Below are 18,932 nucleotides of genomic sequence, written 5' to 3' on the forward strand. Positions count from 1 at the left end.
GTACTTTATTTTATGGATTATAAGTACATGCTAGGCCTAGGATCCAAAATCTGTAAAATCCTCAAATTCGTCACACGTCCGGTAGCTGTATCAATAAAAAGGACCTTCATAGGTATTGAAGAACTGAGGCATTTAAACATAACAAGAGCTTTTGGAATGCTTAGTCTTAGGATTTCTCAAAAGACTTCAATATAGCTAATTATTGTTCTACTCTAAGTTTCTTGATCTTGATTTTTATTAAATTAAGGTTTTGAAGAAAATATTTTATAATCCCTTAACCTGGCAGCATTGGCATATCAAATAACGAAAATTTGTTGCGAAGAATATAACATTGCTTTTCAGGTGTACTTTATTGTTTGGAATTTGCCCTGTCTAAATTTGGGTTTAATTTTTGCCCTCGCCTCGTCCCTTGGTATAGCACTGCCCGTTAAGGAAATGACTAGATTTTGCGCCTCTGCTGTTGTCCTTCTGTAAACAGCTACTAGGCACTGAGAGGCATCTTGGGTTAAGTTATATGTTTATTTTTCCTTGCCCTCTTGGGAAGTATCTAATCTTGGCACTGCCCTTTTTTCTTCCTGTTAACCTGGCTTAGATGTTGAATTTGGCTAGCGGGAACCCTTGGTGTAAACCCATGCATTGCATTACCCTAAAAGATTACCCAGTTAAACAACTAGCTTGTCTTAAAGGGAATGCAATTTTTTATTTTTGAGCTGATTTCATGATTGAAATTGATCAGCTTTTTGAACAATCTTAGAATTTCTCCTTTTGCAAAGCAACTCTTAACCAACTTGACTATAAAGCTGGGTGAGTTGCATATCTCAAAACAGCCAGTTGATGAATGATATTGATAGAAGTTGGGAAATTACATATGGCATGGTTAAAGTTAGAATGCAAAATGAAAAAAAAAAAATAGCCAAAATAAACTAATGGAGAAAATATAACCATCATCATTAAAATAAAACCTAGGGGATGGGATGGAATGGGGTGAGGATGGAGCCGTAAGACCTTATCTCAAAGAGAGGGTAGACAATACAGTCATCTAATAGTATAGTTTTACGTGTACGTAATAGATGGCCAGCAGAAAGTTACAGGCCGGTAACTGAATTGAACATTCTATTGCCGCCCCAAACCATGAGAGGGAAGCTGGAGTGGGCCATGAACATCAGCAAAACCACAGCATTGAAACCTGCTTTGACTTGCTGCTAAGCATTTTTTTTTTCAATTTAATCATAAAAATGACAGTACATGAACAAAAACATTTTTGAGAAATTTCAGTCACAAAATTGTAATGACGTTCTTACTTAAAAAAGCCAAAACATGTTTTGTTAACAAATATATTTTTCCTTGGTAAACCAGTGGAAATTTTGAGCTAACTGCATTTAGGGTTACATAGTTTTCATCTTCAGCTGTTTGATTTAAATTAATTTTAACTTTGGCTGTTTTAAATAAACATAACATGGACAATAAAAATAGAATGATTGGAGTTACAGTGAAATAGGGGCTGAAGAGATTGGTAGTGTAATATTACCATTTTTTTTTGCCCATGGTAGTGAACTAAGGGAATATACAGTGAAATTGCGATGAGTCAAACTTGGATGATACAGAATTATGGTTATATCAAAGGCGTCTACATTCCTGGCGGTAGAATAGCAAATCCCATAGAATGATCACTGTGATAAGCCAAAATTCTGCGCTGGTAACTCTGGGTTAGCCCAACTTGTCTAAGCTTGTCATATGACCATGAAGCAGAAAGCCGACATTGTGAAGGAGTGGGAGATTCTGCCACCGAGCATGTCTGCCATTATGAAACACAAGGTGAACATCTTGGAACAGTTCAACAAGAGATGCCCTGGGATTTTGCACTGTAGCACGAAAACACCAAAAACATTTTGACTGCATTGATGACATGGTGGACTGTATCACTCATGTGTGAAGACAGCACCATAAGAGGAAAAAGATTAAGAGTTTTTTTCTGCAGCTATCTCCTGACATTTTTCAATGCAAAATTCCTGCCTTTTACAAGTTCAGGTTATTGTAGGGCGTGAACAAATTGAATAGAGACTTTTTCTCACATTTACTGCTTTACTGTGTTTTCATTTGGCATTTGAATCTGTTGTTTTTGACATAGACTGTGTTTGTAAGCATATCAGGTTAAATGGAGCTACATTCAGGTGGGAATGGGGCCTCTTTGGCTATCATTAAGTTCTGCTTAACACAAATTTGTGGGTGGATCCCCCAGGATTCGACTTACCAAGATTTTACTGTATACATTTTATCTGGATATGTCCTATAAATTATCTAGAACCAAAAATGCACTGATTGGATTGTATATTTAATTTAAATTGGAGTTTCTTCATTGCTGTGCAAAATTGGTGCAAGTTGTCAATTTGTTGAGAAATCATGAACCAGCAATGCAATGTTTCAGAACAATAACTTACATAGTCGTTTGGTAGTACAGAATTTGAGTATTGCTGAAAGAAGAGACATGCCTAAGCTTTTCATCTTGCTGTCATCACGACACTCGCACGCATACCAATATAAGGGTGAAAACAACAATTTATACTGGGCACATAGAGTGCTGATTGGTTGGCAAGTTGCGTTGCCATGGAGAATGTACCACTGATGGTGACTTGACAGTTAACTGTCAAGAAATGTTTGAAATTTAAACCAAGCAGCTTGACCCTGATTGGTCAAGGCATTGTCCTGAAGAATGAGTCAGCGAATGGCTATCACTTATTTTGTTTAGCCGAAACAGGCGCAGTGTATGTACATGTTCTTTCTGTCTGCAAAGAACAGGGCCCTGTGCATTAATATATATAGCTTCCAGTACATGCAAATGCACCACATTGCGAGCCCGACTGACAATCTTAAATTGGTTGTCAGCGTAATTCTTAGCATTGAGGATTATTCAGCAAATTTTGTCCAATCGCGGAATCACATCTAATATTGGATGCTGTGTTTTGAGTTTTGCAAGCACGGGCTGGTTGGGTACAGTCTGTACCTTGCCCGTTGCGAACAGCATGCTTAAAAACGTATACAATGCCTATACTGTAGAAAAGAATGACCCAAGTTGTTTCACCGAGGCATGAGGGAAAAAGGAACACTGAGCATAAGGTGAGATGATCAAAATCTGGGTCAAAGAGGGGAGTTTTAAGGTTGGTCTTAAAGGAAGTGTGTGAGTTGGAGGAGTATAAGGGCAGAATACCAGAACATGGAACCTAGGATGCTAACGAATGCTTTAAGCTATTATTGGGGTTAATTTAACAGAAGAATGGGAATTTCAAATTTGGGGCAGTGAGGAACTATAGCTACTGTACTACAGTGTGACTGGGATGACTGACAAATTGGATTAGGCGTGGGGTAGGATACTAGCAGCACACTCCTGGATGAGCTGAAGTTTTCAGAATATGGAGGTTGGGAGGTTAACCAACCGAACATTGGAATAGTCAGGTCTAGAGATAACAAAGGCACAGTATTTTTAGTATTGTAATAAAGGTGAAAACTTGATTGGAGATATTCACATATGGAGTTGCCGGAAGGATGAGCACAGATTTTTTTTTTGGTGGGTGGGGGGGGTTGGCGGGCGACATTTTAAGCAGTTTGAAGAGGAAAGTAAAATTCAAAATGGGGCCTTATGAACACAGATCATGTGGGTTTTTTAAGGAATGGGGTGATCTGAAAGAGAAGAACAGGACCTGAAGAGAGAGAACCAATCAGAATGTCATCTAGCATGGAAACCAAGAAGGTAAGTGGTGAGCAGTTTACTGGGAATGAGAGTGAAATCCAGAGAACAGGCCATGGTGCTCTTGCACATGATGAACTCTGAGAGGCCATGATAGGAAGGAGACTGAAGAAAGGTATTGGTTCAGGGATATGGTGGAGAGGAATCTTGGTGTGGTTGCCTCCCTGGGGAATGGGAATGCAGCAAAGGCAATTAAATAGATCATCTTAGTGACAGAGAAGTCCATGAGTTCGCATTTGTTGGAGGTGAGGACGGAGGAAGACTTGAGGGGGGATTTGAGAAGGGAGAAAAGAAAACAGGTGCTATCTTTGCATTTGTGAATGATTCCATAGTAGAAAGTGGGCAGAAGAGAGCAGGATCTGATCCCGCTTGATGTGGTCCAGCCAGATATGATGATGGATAGCTAAACCACGTGCAGCATAGGTTCAAGTTGGGCTTGTGAAAATGAAGATGGGGACCATAGCAGGGTAAATGACCAGGATGGGAGAACGTAGGAGTTTTACTAAGGACAAGGGTATCAAGTGGTGGTGAGGGAATGATGAAGAAAATTGTCAGCTGCAGAAGTATCTAGGCAAATGGAGGGCCAGAGGCTGGAGAGTTTGGGGTTAAAAAGTGCCGTTTTAAGTGATTGAGGAAGTCTGTTTCTAGGGGAGGACGGAGAAAAGTGGGGTTAGACGTGGGTGGAGGCATGTAACTCGTGTGGGATACAAAGTAGTGATCAAAGGTAGCCTTGTTTGTGATTGAGCCAATGGGATTAGATAAGGATTTAAGTTGACATGATTAAGGGGGTGACTGTGATAATGTGTAGGAGAATTTATTTGAAGAAGAGGTTAAGGGGTGACATGAGATCAGTGTAGAGAGTTGAGAAGGGGGTTCAAATCATCGTTGAGGAAGGGAGGATATTATGGGTGAGAAACCCAAGGTGTAGCTTGGGGTCATAGTAAAAAAAAAGACATAAAATTATAGTTCTCCTTACTGCAAAATTAAGCTCATTTAAGTCCAAACATACTGTGAAATAATGAAGAAGTAATTCTATCGGTCATAGGTGGTCTTGCTTAGAGATTTTTGTCAGCCTTAGTGGAATCTAAGTTTTTCAGTAGTTACATATATAAGTTCTGATTCATTTGTACATTTAAACAAAATAAACTGTATTAACGTTAACTATGTCAGTCTCTTTAGCAGAGCAGTAGCTTGCTGGCACGTGTTACCCTTTCTGGATTTATTTTACAAGTTTAACATTTCACATTGAAGTGAAACATTTCATTTTGTTGACCAGACGAATGTCATGAGATACTTTTTCATCACATTTGGAATGCTTTGAATTTAGTTCAAATAAACATAGGAACATTAGGAACAGGAGTAGGCCGTGAAACCAGGTTCGGGCCTGCTCCGCCATTCAGTCAGATCAGGGCTGATTTGCATCTCAATTCCTTTTCTTATTTTACTTCAAATCTTTTGATGCTATTAGCTATCAAAAATGCTCTCAGTGAGTGATAATTTCCCCAAAAGCTTTAAGTTTAGAAAGGAAGTTTGTAATAGAAATTATACCATGGTTTCTGTGTTGTGGCATGTGCTGCATTTACATGTAAACATTCAAGCTGCTTTGGAATGTAGAGGTGAAAAGGTTCTCTTTAGAAATTCCTGCCCTATCTCGAGATATATTAATTTCCAACGTTTTACCTGCTGAAATATTGCAATATCGAGAACCACTAATTGGGATCTTAAGCTCAGTGTAAGCAGGCATGTTTTCTGTGGCAAGAATCTGCAGATTTTAGTCAGAGGAAGGATTCAAGATTTTTGTTTGTTAGTTGATAATCCGTCCTTCATATTTATAGTTGTTAGGCTACCCTTATATTCTTTTCAAGTAAGGCAATTAAAGAAGTAGAATCAACCAAAAGTGCCAAATGGGTGATCTTATTCTGCTTTCTCCTGAGGCCCCCACCATCAGAGATACTAATGTGTGACAAATTCAGTTTACCAACATAACATTAAAAAGTGACTAAGTGTACTGGATACAACAAAGATGATGAGCTGTGAGAACTCACTACTCCAGCCAAACTTTTTCAGTACAACTATATGACACGGGCATCTACCTGACAAAGTGGAAGATTCTTCAAAGATGCCCTGTCTAAATAAAAATACAACAGACCTAACCTGACCATTATCATCCCATCAGCATTCTTTCAATCATTGCTAAAGTGATGGAGGAAGTCATCAATAGAGTCATCAAGCGTTACCTACTATCAGTACAAAAGTAAAATACTGTGGATGTTGGAAAAATTTAAAAAATAGAAAATGCTAGAAGCATTCAAGAAGTTGAGCAGCTTTGTGGAAAGAAAAAGTTATTATTTCAGGTCATTGGAAGGTACTATCAATATCTTGCTCCCGATGCTCAGTTTGGGCTCTGACAGAACCACTCAGTTTCAGACCTCGCCATACCTCTGATTCAGGCATAGATGTAAGACCTGAATGCCAAAGTAGAGATAAGAGTATCTACCCTCTACATCAATACAGCATTCAACTGACTATGGCTCCAGAGAACCTCAGCAAAACTGAAGTGACTTGGGGTCAAAGGGAAAATGCTTTTAGAGACATACCTAATGCAAAGGAAGATGGTTGTGGTTCTTGGATATGATTGCAGGAGTTTTCAGGGAAGTGCCCTCAGCTCAACCGTCTTCAACTGCATCATCAATGATCTTACTTCCATTATAAGGTCAGGAATGGGGCTGTTGAATTCTATTCTCAACTCCTTTGATAAGGAAGAAATCTTTGTCAGCTTACAACAGAAACTAGATTAAACCCAGGCTTGGGCTGACAAATGGCAACTAGCATTCATACCAGTAAGTGTCAGGTAGTGTCCATCTTGAATAAGAGAAAACCTAGCCACATCCACTTTCCCTTCAATGACGCCATCAATGTCTTGAGGGTTTCTGTTGACTAGAAGCTGAACTTTAATAGCTTTAATCATGCAGTGGCCACAAGAGTAGGTCAGGGGCTGATGAGTGTCTCATTTCCTGACCCCTCAAATTAACTCTGTAATTTGAGTGGCTCAAATTAGGAATGTGATGGAATACTTGCCACTTGTCTGATGGGTGGATCTGCAAGAAGCTTGAGAGCATTCAGGACAAAGCAGTTCATTTGATTGGTTTGCTTGCCACTGGGCTCAGCATCCACCATGTGTTTTGGCTCCAGTGTGTTCAGATCACAGGATATAAAGCAGTCACTTACCAAAGCTACTTCAACAGCATCTCTGCTCCCTATAACCCTCCAACCAAGGAGAACATAATTTCTAAGTCCTTCAAGTCGCACGTCATTCTGACTTGGACATATATCATTGTTTCTTCATCGTTGCTGGGTAAGAATTCTGGAATTCCACCCCAGCATTATTGTGGGAACATTGTCACTTCAAGTGGTTCAAGGAGAAAGCCCACCACCTTCTCAAGGCAACTATGGATGGGCAATAAATTCAGCCATTTCTGAGTATCAACATCTGCAAAACTAACATTCAGATATTATCTTGCATATGGAATTGGCATGGTTATACTTTAAACTCAAAACTGCCTAATATAACATTAAATGATGTGTTTGGCACCACTGTAGCCTTTCTTTTGAGTTGAAAGTACATACTATTCTCTGAGAATGTACACTATTCTTTGTAGGTGGCCGTTTCCTCTGGTTGCTGCAAATATTGCTCTTGAATAACTACCAGGAAGTATGAGAGCCCAGCCTGGCAAAATGTGACTGTTCAATTTTTCCCTCCTGGCCTGAATAGAGCTGTCGGAACTCTGGTGTCTCGCTGTGTAGCATGGCTGCAACCTGAGACCTATGTACAACGAGTGTTGCACTGTGCACGATAGCACCCACACTGCTATAATCTTGAGCTTGAATTCTAGGGACGATTGCCATTTCAGAAATATGTTACTAGCTGGAATGATTTGCTTCCCAACAAAATCCTAACATGGCAGATTTTTTTCCATGGTCTCAAAATTAAATTTTGCTTTGTGTTGGTTGAAACAAAAATAGCTATAAGAGACTCTGCAAAGGAATCTGAGTTGTTCATATATGGTGTTGACTCAGGGAGGTGCCATGGTGATGGCAGGATGTTGTGGGGGGGAGGATCATAAACAGGAAATAGCTTTAAAATTAACATTCTGCCTTTGCTAAATTTCCAATAATTACTTGAGATGCATTATATCCTTGTACTTAAAAAATATTTGTGTACTTACTTGTTTAGCATGACCAAAGTGTGGTGACTTATTTTGCCAGAAATTGTGATATTTCAGTCCTTGAGCCTGTTCTTTATTTCATGTTTCTCACATTCTCCTTCTATTTCCCCAACCTTTCAAACTATAGATCATCTTGTTGCCCATGGACGCATGGCAGAGAAAGAAGCCCGAAAGAAATTCAAGCAGATTGTTGCAGCAGTCCATTTTTGCCACTGTCGAAACATTGTACATCGAGACCTGAAAGCTGAAAACCTGCTCTTAGATGCTAATCTTAACATAAAGATCGCCGGTATGTAGATGTTAATTTTTCAGAGTTCTTAAACTGATGGATTTTACAAAACATAGTTTTGCTTTACATAGATCGAAGGCATGGAGAGAAAATGATATGGATGGGAGGGAATATAGTGTTCAATAAATTTTGATCAACCTAGAATAAAGATTTCACTGTCACCTGTGACCACTGCTTGTGCCTTCTGGATTTCTTCTTAAGTGTGGCACATCAGCATTGCCTTTCAGCACCATTCTTTAATGCCATAGAATGAAGAAATGCTGATTTGGTATCCTACTTCTCTCTTAAAATAGGAATTATCATTTATGGAAGATGAGGGCAGGCAACAATGAGACCATCCAAATCACATGCCTTTGGTTCTTCATGTAACCCATCAGCATTTTTAATTTCTTTACTATCTTTTTGCCTGCTGAAAATTCTTTAGCATCCTAGGATATAGGCGCTCTAGCACAGGTTCAGATCCATTAGTCTATCTTTACATTACTCATTTCACAATGTTTTAGAATATTTAATATGCTAGAAATTTCAGAAAATAAGTTATCCTCCTCATGTAATAGTTAAAACTTGACATCATTCATTAATTAATTCACCACAACTTTACATAGAATTGCATAGTATGTACAGCGCAAAAACTTGCCATTTGACTCAACTGGTCTAAGTTGGTGTTTCTGCTCCACTAGAGCTTTGTCCCATCCCTCTCCATTTATCCCTATTAGCATTACGTTATATTCATTTTCCCTCATATTTATCTAGCTTCCCCTTGAATGCATCTGTACCTTTCATCTCCTTGTGATAGTGAGTTCTACATTCTAAACACTTTCTAGCTAAAGAAATTACTCCGTGACCATCTTATAATTATAGCCGTTGGTTTTGGTCTCCCTACAACTGGAAATATTTCCTTATGCTAGAACTAGACACAAATTCTCTAACTACTCTTCTGTTTCACTAGCAAAAAAGGTTTGTATGTATTTAACATCCTTTCTTCTTTGACCTATGGCCAGAATTTTCCAGCCCTATTGGCGTTGGGCGTCATGGCAGCCATGGTGGGGGGTGACAATATGACGAGAAGGCCAAACATTGGTTTTACACTGTCGTGAAACCAGTTTGTAATCGTCCGTTCCACCTGTCAGTGGCAGGCCGCGTTTCCTGCCACCACACGTCAGGCACATCATTTTAATACATTTGCATCTAATTATAAGCTCTGCTTGCCAGAATTATTCCCCCACGTCAGCATGACTTCGGAACAGCATGCTTCATGACTGCCTTTAAAAGGCGTGTGCCTGGCGACCTGAACTTCAAGGGGAACTCTGAGGTGAGTGCACATAACCTGGCGCCGCTCTTGTGAGCATTGCCCATAGGACATCAAGGAATAGGTGCTGCGCACTCATGGGAGGCACAAAAATTGCTTTTTCTCGGCTGGCTTTCAGTGCGGTAAGGCCTCCAGTGCGGGTCAGACAGTGGGAGGAGGTGGTGGGGGTACGTGCAGGGCAAGGCAGCACAGACAGACTGAAGGAAATACTCAAGCACATGCCAGGGGTGGGGTGGGCTGCGTTGGTAGTGAGGGAAGTGGCTACACACTTGGAAAAGCTGGTCAAAAGTGAGCATTCTTCCACAACTGAGACCGTTCAGCTGCAGCTCCATTGACGTGCTTGGAGTCAGGCCTGTGAGGCTCTCTTGCCCACTCAAGAGCATGAAAGTGCCACCAACTGCTCCAGAACATTTCACCCTTTGGGTGCAGAATGCAAATTAATGCTCATTTTGGGGGGCAGCAGAGCAATTGGCTGACTGGGCAAGCTATATGAAAGGTGGCCATGGCACAGTCACTGGTGGAGGTGCTCACAGCCCCTTGCAATGTTTTTGTTAAGGTGTGGACCAGTGTCCTTTATGGTTTAAGCTAACAGCGCAGTCTTGCAGTACAGGTTAGGAGAATGCCTGGGCCTGAGCTAGAGCGCAGCTTGCAGTCCAATGGCCGAAGCTGCAGCCAGTCGGTCGAGTGGAGTGGACGGAGGTGAGTGGGGTATCGGACCAGTCAATGAGCACACTGCACACTGGCCGTTCAAGTGGCGGCCAGCACTCTCCTACATGCATGAACGGCCTTCAGACTTAGCCAAGAGGGGTTCTTAGTACACTCATGCTAACCCACTCATCTCTCTCTTTGATCCTGCAGGAGAAGAACATCAGGATCATGGAGCCTGGTGATTTAGTGGTATACCTTATGGCTTACAGAGACCAGAAATGAAAAAGAAGAGATCGAGAGGCGCCTGACTCGGCAAAGGGAGGAGTACCTCCCTCAAGATGAAGGGGCAGCAGGACCTGCTGCGTTTGGAGCTGAAAATCCACAGTGAGCTGTCGCTTGTAGGCGCCTCGCTTGACCCAGCCTCTATAGATGGCACCTGTCATTCCTGCAGATGACTGAGAACCAATGTCGCTGAAGACTGCACATGTCTAGGGGACTGGTCGGTCACAAATGCCACCTGCTGCAGGACTTGGGGACATGGATGGCATCCACTGCTATTGGCCATGAAAGTGACTGCGGCACTCAATTTTTATGCCAGTGGCTCCTTCCAAGGCTCCTGCGTGGGATCTTGCAAGCCTCCACACACAAGTGAATCCAGGAGGCCATGGATGCCATCTTTGCAAAGGCACAGAACTTTGTGCATTTCGCTCGGGATCAGGAAAGCCAGGAAGCAAGAGCACTGGGATTTGCGCAGATCTCTGGTTTTCTACAGGTGCAGGGTGCCATTGACTGCACTTAGGTGGAGTTTAGATCTCCGTGGCAACAAGCAGTCAACTACGTCAACCGCAATGCTTTCCTCTCACTGAACGTTCAGCTGGTGTGCAACCACCACAAATGCATCTTACAGGTCTGCACACGATTCTCAGGGAGCACCCATGGCTCCTACATTCTTAGCAGGTCTCAGATCCCTGACTTCTTCCAGGGTCCAGAGAGGCTGCAGGGTTAGCTCCTCGGGGACAAGCGCTACTCCCAGAGGGCATGGCTGATGATGCCTGTGCGGCTGCCTCAGACTGCAGCAGAGTGATGGTATATCAAGGTTCATGCCATGACCCATTCTTTGATGAAGCAAACAATAGGCATTTTGAAAATCAGGTTCCAGTGCCTCAACAGGTCCAGTGGAGCACTGCAATACAGTCGCCAGGAGGTTGGTATGCATCATGGTCACTTGTTGCATGCTCCACAACCTGGCGCTGCAACTGGGGAGGACCTGGCTGTGGAGGAGATGGAGGAGCTGCACTTATCCTCCTATGAGGAGGATGTCAAAGGGGATGACGATAATGAGGCCCTTGAAAGTGAGGATGTTGGCCATGAGGCCATCGCACTGGCCAGATGAGGCAGGAAAGCTCGGGAGGCCCTCATAGCCACAAGATTCATGGAGGATGATAATGAAATGCAGTTAGGATAGTTCTGACATCCTCACCTTGGATCAGTAAACGTTTGACTCCTGTGTGGCTGATGGCAGCGCATATGCTCTCAGGGTTCAGGCTCATGTCATGGAGACGCAGCGGAGGCCAAAATAGTTGCTAGATTCCAGGAGGATGATGACGATGCAGTGAGGACACTCCATAGATCTTCACATTCCCTCTGTGAATATCTGAATCCTGTCTGGCTGTGGGCAGCTCGCTTGTGCTCTGTGATCAGGGTCATAACATGGTGACTCAGCTGTGAAACTTTAAATGTACCTGATTCTTTGTCAGCTTTCAGCACTTGACCCCTTCAGCGTCACTGGTCACAGATGCTGTAGATATGGAGGTGTGGAGGGGGGGAACAGCCCCTCCTCAAGGGTGCTGAGAGCACACAGAAAGAATGACAGGACTATGTGACATTCTGGCAGCAATAACAAGCATTACCGAGGTGCAGGCATCACTAATGTGTCCAGTGAGTGTGAAGCTGGACCATCCCTTTGGTCTGAAGGTTACACACTGCTCAGGAAAGAGGCCATCATCTAAGACACCTGCCTTTATCTCATGCAGGAACTAAGGTTTCACATCTGAGTGACATGAAAACTGCTCATCATAACAAAGAACCATAGGCAAGGAGACATTCTTGGGAGTTTATTTACAATAGTGAATGTTAAGAACAAGTGATTAACATCTGTGCCCAGGCTGTACAACTACATCTTCTTAACCCTGCTGCCAAGTCTTGGTGCTCCCCCAACATCCGCAGCGGAGATGGAGGCAGCGTGCTGGATGCTACGCCTAGTATGTGATGACCTCGACAGGCATCCTCTGGACGGCTGAGATCTGGAAGACCCCAGCCTGTTTTCAGGGTCCTACTGACATCCTCCCTCGGCCTGTGGAGCTCCAGCTACTGGGGTCCTAGGTAGAGGGGATTTGGATGGGCCGGACACTCCCGGAGTCACCTGGGTGGAAGGCCCCGGGGTATGCACCGGCTGATCCTCCTTCCAATGGGTGTCCGAGGCCCCCTGGCTGACTCCTTGAGGAGGGGAAGCTGGTGTGAGATCAAGCTGCCCTGCACCCCTCTTGCGTTGACACTGTTGGAAGCCAACTATGGCATCAGCAATGGAGTTGAGCCTGCAAGGTCTCGATGGTGGCTACCATCCTACCAGTGTTGACCTCGGTGCGTTGGCATGCCGGCGCTCTTACCTGAAACTGAAGGCGGATGGACTCCACCATCATGCGTTGCAATCTGAGGAGTGCAGCAGACAACCTTTCCTGATGTTCCTGAGCTTGCCTTTGCAGCTCCAGCAACTGAGGTATGACTGAGTCCAGAGGCTGCTCATCTGACTCGGACTGAGCAGATTTCTGGCCTCCAGTAGTCTACCAAGTGCCGGAAACCTGTAAGTCCCTGCTGCTGCCTGCTGTACATCAGACAGTGCAATGTGCTCCCCAGTTTGTGACCCCAAGGCTACTTTAGAACAAAGTCCCACCGAAGTGTGTGTCTCTGTGGTGGTGGTGGAGGGTTTGGGTGCACGCTGTGATGGGTCTCCAATTAGGGTGTCATCAGATTCTTCTTCCAAGGTGTCTTCGGGACTTGAGTCGAGATCCTGGGTTGTGGACCCCCTCGGCTGATTCCCAGGTATACGTGGTGCTATGTTACGGCAGGTGATATTTGCCAGGCTGACCAAATCCTGGAGGGAAACTTAGTCTGGCTAGCACAACGATTTCGCAATTTGTATTTATTATGAAAAGGTATGTACATTGAAGTCAGAAGTAAAGAGTCCACTACCACCTTTGGAGATTTCAAAGATTAAATTAAAACATTTATTAACAAAAGAAAAGAAAAAGTTAAAGACAAAAGATTACAGTTACACAGTTAAATTTAGGCTTATAACAGTTCCCAAAAGATTTCTACTTAACTAGACTCCCAACTACACACCCCTTTCAGGCAACAGTCCAAATAGACTCTTAATGTATAAAACATTCAGCAATATTACACAAGCATCCACGGTTTCACAGCTTCTCTCTTTCTCTCACTCGACAATGGAATTCCAAGGCTTTTAACTCTCTGGAACAACCAAACACTTCTCTGGGCTGGCTAGAAGCTGCTACTTCACAGTACACAGTTCAAAATCTCACATGGCCACTCATACAGCTTTCAATCTTTCCTTAAATATGTTTCTCCCTTTTGATTCTTTAAATCCATTGTTTCAAACTTCCTTTGAAACCCAGACTCTTCCAAGTATAAGATCTTTTATGTTTCCATCTTGTCTTTGCTTTTGGATCAATAAAACATGATATCCCCACTGCTTGTTTACCTATGAACTCCTGCAAGATGCAATGGTTTTCCTTGTTACCTTCTAATTCTGCTTTGAAACTCAAATAACCTCTCAACTTATCTAAAAATGCAAATATTCGCTCCTCCATTTCCATTTCGAAATGCCTGTTTACACTTAATCTTTTTGATGATTTAAACCTTGCAATCTGACTGTCTTTAGTTTAATTTAGTTAGTCACTCACACGTAAACATACAAATACAGCCCCCATAAGCCTGCTTCATTATCCCATGGTAATATTAGGAAAAAGATGATAATTCCTTTACACAGCAAGGAGAGATAATTAGTGCATGGCAGGGGATTGCGGAACAGGGGAACTGACTCACAGCATGGCTGACTGATGGATGTTGCACTGCTGGATCCTCACTTGGTTGAGCATTGCTGACCTCACGGTCGGCACAGGAATGGTCCAGATCGTCGCCAGCCTGCTGAATAACTCAATTTTCAAAGTCTGTGAGGACCTTGATGTCGGGCAGCCTGCGACCTCTCCCTTTCGTTGTGTGTCAGCTTGTCCTGCATGAATACAGATGGAGAGAGTGTAAGCAGGACGCCTGTCAGGCCAGATGATAAGGATGCCTGGCAAGTGTGAATGGTGAGTGCCATGGATGGGATGAGGACACAATCCGCAGGGCAGATGAAGGTGTGTGTGTGAGTGAATGGTGATATCCCTTGAACTGGTAGAAAGTGAGATTCCTATGGATGTGTGATGGTTTTGTGAGCGTGTGAGTTGAGAGCGATGAGAGTAGTGACTTACCCTAGTGGAACGGAGGAGATCACTCATCCCCTTTCGGCACTGGGTGGCTGTCCTCTTTTGCAGGGTGTTGGCACTGATCACTGCTTCCACCGCCTCCCATGATGGATTGGTGACCTTGCTTGCTGGTCTTCGCCCAGAGCGGGAGCAGAGGACTTCACAGCAGGCTTCCACTGCGTCCAGTAGGCACCCGAGGGAGGCGTCGCTAAATTTGGGGGGCAGCCATGACCTTTGCAGCAGCTCCTAAGGCTTTAGAGAGTGCTAGCTCTATGCAGGGGCACCCTTTAAATATGGCGCCTAGATTACTGAAGGCCTGAGGTGAGGGCGGGGCGGGCAGACAGCGATTCAGCGTGTTTCCCAGGAATGCATTACTAATGAGGTGGGACGTGCCGGGAATGGGGCAATATGCTGCAAAAACCTGCCCTTGCGGCCGACGGGTAAAACGTCCTTTTTCCTGTCCGCTATTGCACTTTGTGCAAATCTGGGACGATTTCACCCTATGTATGCACTTTCCAAAGTTCTCCCCTACTTCTTTCCTGTAGGCTTTGCGAACTTAGTCCATTTTATTTTGATTTTAATCATGTTATTCATGCATTTGCAGACCACTTGCTTCATTCAACCTTATTTTTCCTAGATGGCTATATTTGTGGCTTTTGATATGTTTTAGAAATTTTACATTTTTTATAATTGGATGTTTTAGCTGATATTATTCATCTCCCTAATTAAATGCAGCCAATTTGGCTGAAAATACTACTTTCAGAGTTGATGATGCAAATTGTACATTGCTTGTAGAAGACACTGGTTTTATGGAATTAATTACCACCCAAACTCCCATGGGAAATCTCAGCCGTTTGGTTTTAAAAGCATAAGAAGCTACATTGTGTTAGTATTTGATTTGACTGTCCTTTATGCTTTAAATAGCGGATGTGCTTTTATTGATGAGTCAACTATTAGCTTCAAGAAATCTTACTTTTTAAAAAATTACCTTCTACTGCTGCTTCTTACTTTAGATTTCCCTTCACTACACACCATTCCTTCGTCCAAAGCACAGGCAGTTGACCTGCAGTTATATCTCTGTCACCATTGGTCTGCAGCTTAATGCTATAACTTGCAAGAGTTTCCTGGGAGAATTTCTTCCATCCCTTGCCCTGCATAGCTCTATTTGTTTGACTCGGAATGGCATTCATAGTAGCCATGGAGAACTTTTGGCCAAAACCATTATTCCACCTGTAAAGATTTAAAGGGCTGCACCTTGTGGTCACAGTACTCTCCCGTTGTAGAGAAAAGGAACAATTTTGGGATATTAAAAATGCAAATTTTCTTACCAGCATTGAATTTCTTGAGACTTCCAGCAAAATTGGTTGTGATGTCACTGATACTAAAAACCCCCATATGCTGTGAGAAGATCCTTTGGAATTGGTGCAGGCCATGACTTTGAACTTGAATGTGAACCAATTTGGAATCTTTATTTCCAGAAGTTTTGGCTTGAATCATCAGTAGTTGCCTGTTTAGTGACAGAAGGTGTAGGGGGGACATGAGGAAGAAATTTTTAAGCAGAGGGTAGTGGGGGTCTGGAATTCGCTGCCCAAGTTGGTGGTAGAGGCAGAAACTCTAAACTTTTTTAATAAGTACCTGGATCGGCACCTAAAGTGCTGTAAGCTGCAGGGCTATGGGCCGGGCGCAGGAAGGTGGGATTAAAAAGGGCACCTTGGTGTCCTCGGACTGGCATGGACAAGATGGGCCAAATTGCCTCCTTCTGTGCTGTAACTTTTCTATGGTTCTATGGTTTAATTCTGTCCATTACAGTATTGGCTGCTGCTCCCTAACACCCACATTGCCAACTGTAGAAATATTGGTCCCCAAACTAATATCTCCCTTTGAGCAAATCTTGCCAAAAATTAGGTCTGCCAAAAAAGCTTTGAAATTCCCTGCTGTTTTAAATTGTTTATAATGTAAATTAAGCTTTCCTGCAAGCAAGTATTGCGATACATTCCACATTTATTTACACAATTTCTTTAGAAATAGGACAGTTTAAACGTGACAAATGGAGTTACAACTTGTCACCTAAAACAAACATCATGCTTCAAGCAGAATTGGAGGGCCTAACATCTTTACTACATAAATGGAGATACGATACAGATCAGTCATTATCTAGTTGAAGAATAAGCTCAATGGAGGCGGGAGTATCAGTGCTGAATGGCCGGTTGCTGTTGCAGCGTTCCTATTCATAAGAAATCTGATCTTGATCATTCATTCATTTATTAATTTAATTCAGTGACTAATGCTTGATGCATTTACTACTGCAATATTTCAGTAGTGATGCCCACTTGCATTGCCACAAAGTGGAGGATAGAGGAGCTCTGTGGATACTTATTCTGCTTGAAGCATGATTTTCCAGCTTCTGACTCAGATCTTTCTTCCCCAGTTGGGAAGCACTGGTAAAGCAATCAGCTGCCAAAGTATTTTATTAATAGGCTTTACACCAATGGTAGTAAAGGGAGCAAACCATCCCTTGAAGGTGTTCTCGCTTCCTCCAATTCTGGTCTGCACTAGCATCGTTTTACCATCTGTTGGAGCTAGTTTTGGCACAGCAGTAGTGTGAAAGTTGCAGTATGAAGACAGAATATGGGTGAAGAATATATGTTTGAGCACTGTCATTATTTTGTTTTGCATTTCTGTAATATTCGACTTGGTGTCTGTAGCTATTTGCATGTTTAAATTGCAACAAATGCAGGTCAGTAAATGGAAAGCAACATCTTTCAAATTTACTGTGTTTTTACTGATGTGGTGGTCCATTATTGTTAGACTATAAAAGGTGAAACATTTCTGATGTTGAAAGGCATCCTGTGGAAGTTTGGTTAGTTCTCGAAACAACAAATGACAGCAGTCCAGTCTTGAATTACGGCAAGCAATTTTTATGTTAAATTTGACTGACGTTAAGTTGTTCCTTACCACAGGTCCCATGAAAATTCACAACAAACCTGTTATTCCTCTCCTTTCACTATGGCTCCGGTGTTCATGTTTTAAAACCACAGCATTGCTTTAAATTTCTATGTTTACGTTTTTGCTGTCTGACTATCATGATCAATGTCAGCATTTACATAGAATATTTTTTAGATTTTAAAGCTTTCTCTGCAGTACATATGCAATTTTCCTTTTTTCTGGACTGGTACAGATATCCCCATTGAATCCTTGACCATATTTTATGGGTTACAGTTGCTGCTGTATTTATGCTGACTGTATGAGCAATGTGATGAGTGCAAAACATGTTTTGGCACTTACAGGAACTAGTCTAACTGAGTTCATACTCCCAAAAACATAAGAACATTTGCTCTAAAATCAGTGGTTATAAACATTTGCTTTGCACCCCTGGTCTCGGGTTTCAAATAGTCAGTCACACATGGAATTAATTCATCAGATTTCATAGCTGACTGCTTTCTTGGGAAGCCTTCTTGATTTTGATATCCTGTTGAAATAAACCAGATACAGTTAACACAAGTGCTTCGTGAATATATTAAGGGTAAACTGACACCCCTCTTTAGGTAGACTGAAAACAGCAGACCCACCAATCAAACAAGAGGGAAGTTAAGTGAGTTGCTACGAGGCCTGTACTACTATTCTGGAGTTTGCAGCAGGCTGCCCTTCATATCTCCTCTACTCTTCTCTTTTTCTTACTCCATACCACCCCTCACCCAGCCTTGAGGGAGTGCTGGGATTTTACTGAGATAAAAACAAAAAACTACTGCGGATGCTGGAAATCCAAAACAAAAACAGAATTACCTGGAAAAACTCAGCAGGTCTGGCAGCAACGGTGGAGAAGAAAAGAGTCGACGTTTCGGGTCCACACGACCCTTCAACAGAACTGAAGTATAGTTAGGAGAGGGGTGAAATATAAGCTGGTTTAAGGTGGGGGGGCGGGGGGAGAGAAGTTGAGGGTGGGGTGGTTGTAGGGATAAGCAAGCAGTGATAGGAGCAGATAATCAAAAGATGTCACAGACAAAAGGATCAAAGAGGTGTTGAAAGTGGTGATATTATCTAAGAAAAATGCCATTCTTAATTAGCACTTTTCTTAGATAATATCACCACCTTCAACACCTCTTTGTTCCTTTTGTCTGTGACATCTTTTGATTATCTGCTCCTATCACTGCTTGCTTGTCCCTACAACCACCCC

General features: G+C 42.6%; 1 protein-coding gene across 4 annotated transcripts in view; it reads left to right on the plus strand.

Annotated features, from left to right (window-relative positions):
* sik3 (SIK family kinase 3) overlaps positions 1 to 18,932 on the plus strand; it is a 317,323-nt gene that overhangs the window by 169,361 nt on the left and 129,030 nt on the right. For all 4 annotated transcript variants that reach the window (XM_078532694.1, XM_078532668.1, XM_078532686.1 and 1 more), the window contains exon 4: positions 8,096 to 8,257. In XM_078532694.1, the coding sequence (XP_078388820.1) occupies positions 8,096 to 8,257 (162 nt within the window). The remainder of the gene's footprint in view (positions 1 to 8,095; positions 8,258 to 18,932) is intronic.

This window comes from Cetorhinus maximus, chromosome 2 (assembly GCF_964194155.1).
Source record: "Cetorhinus maximus chromosome 2, sCetMax3.hap1.1, whole genome shotgun sequence".
NCBI lineage: Eukaryota > Metazoa > Chordata > Chondrichthyes > Lamniformes > Cetorhinidae > Cetorhinus > Cetorhinus maximus.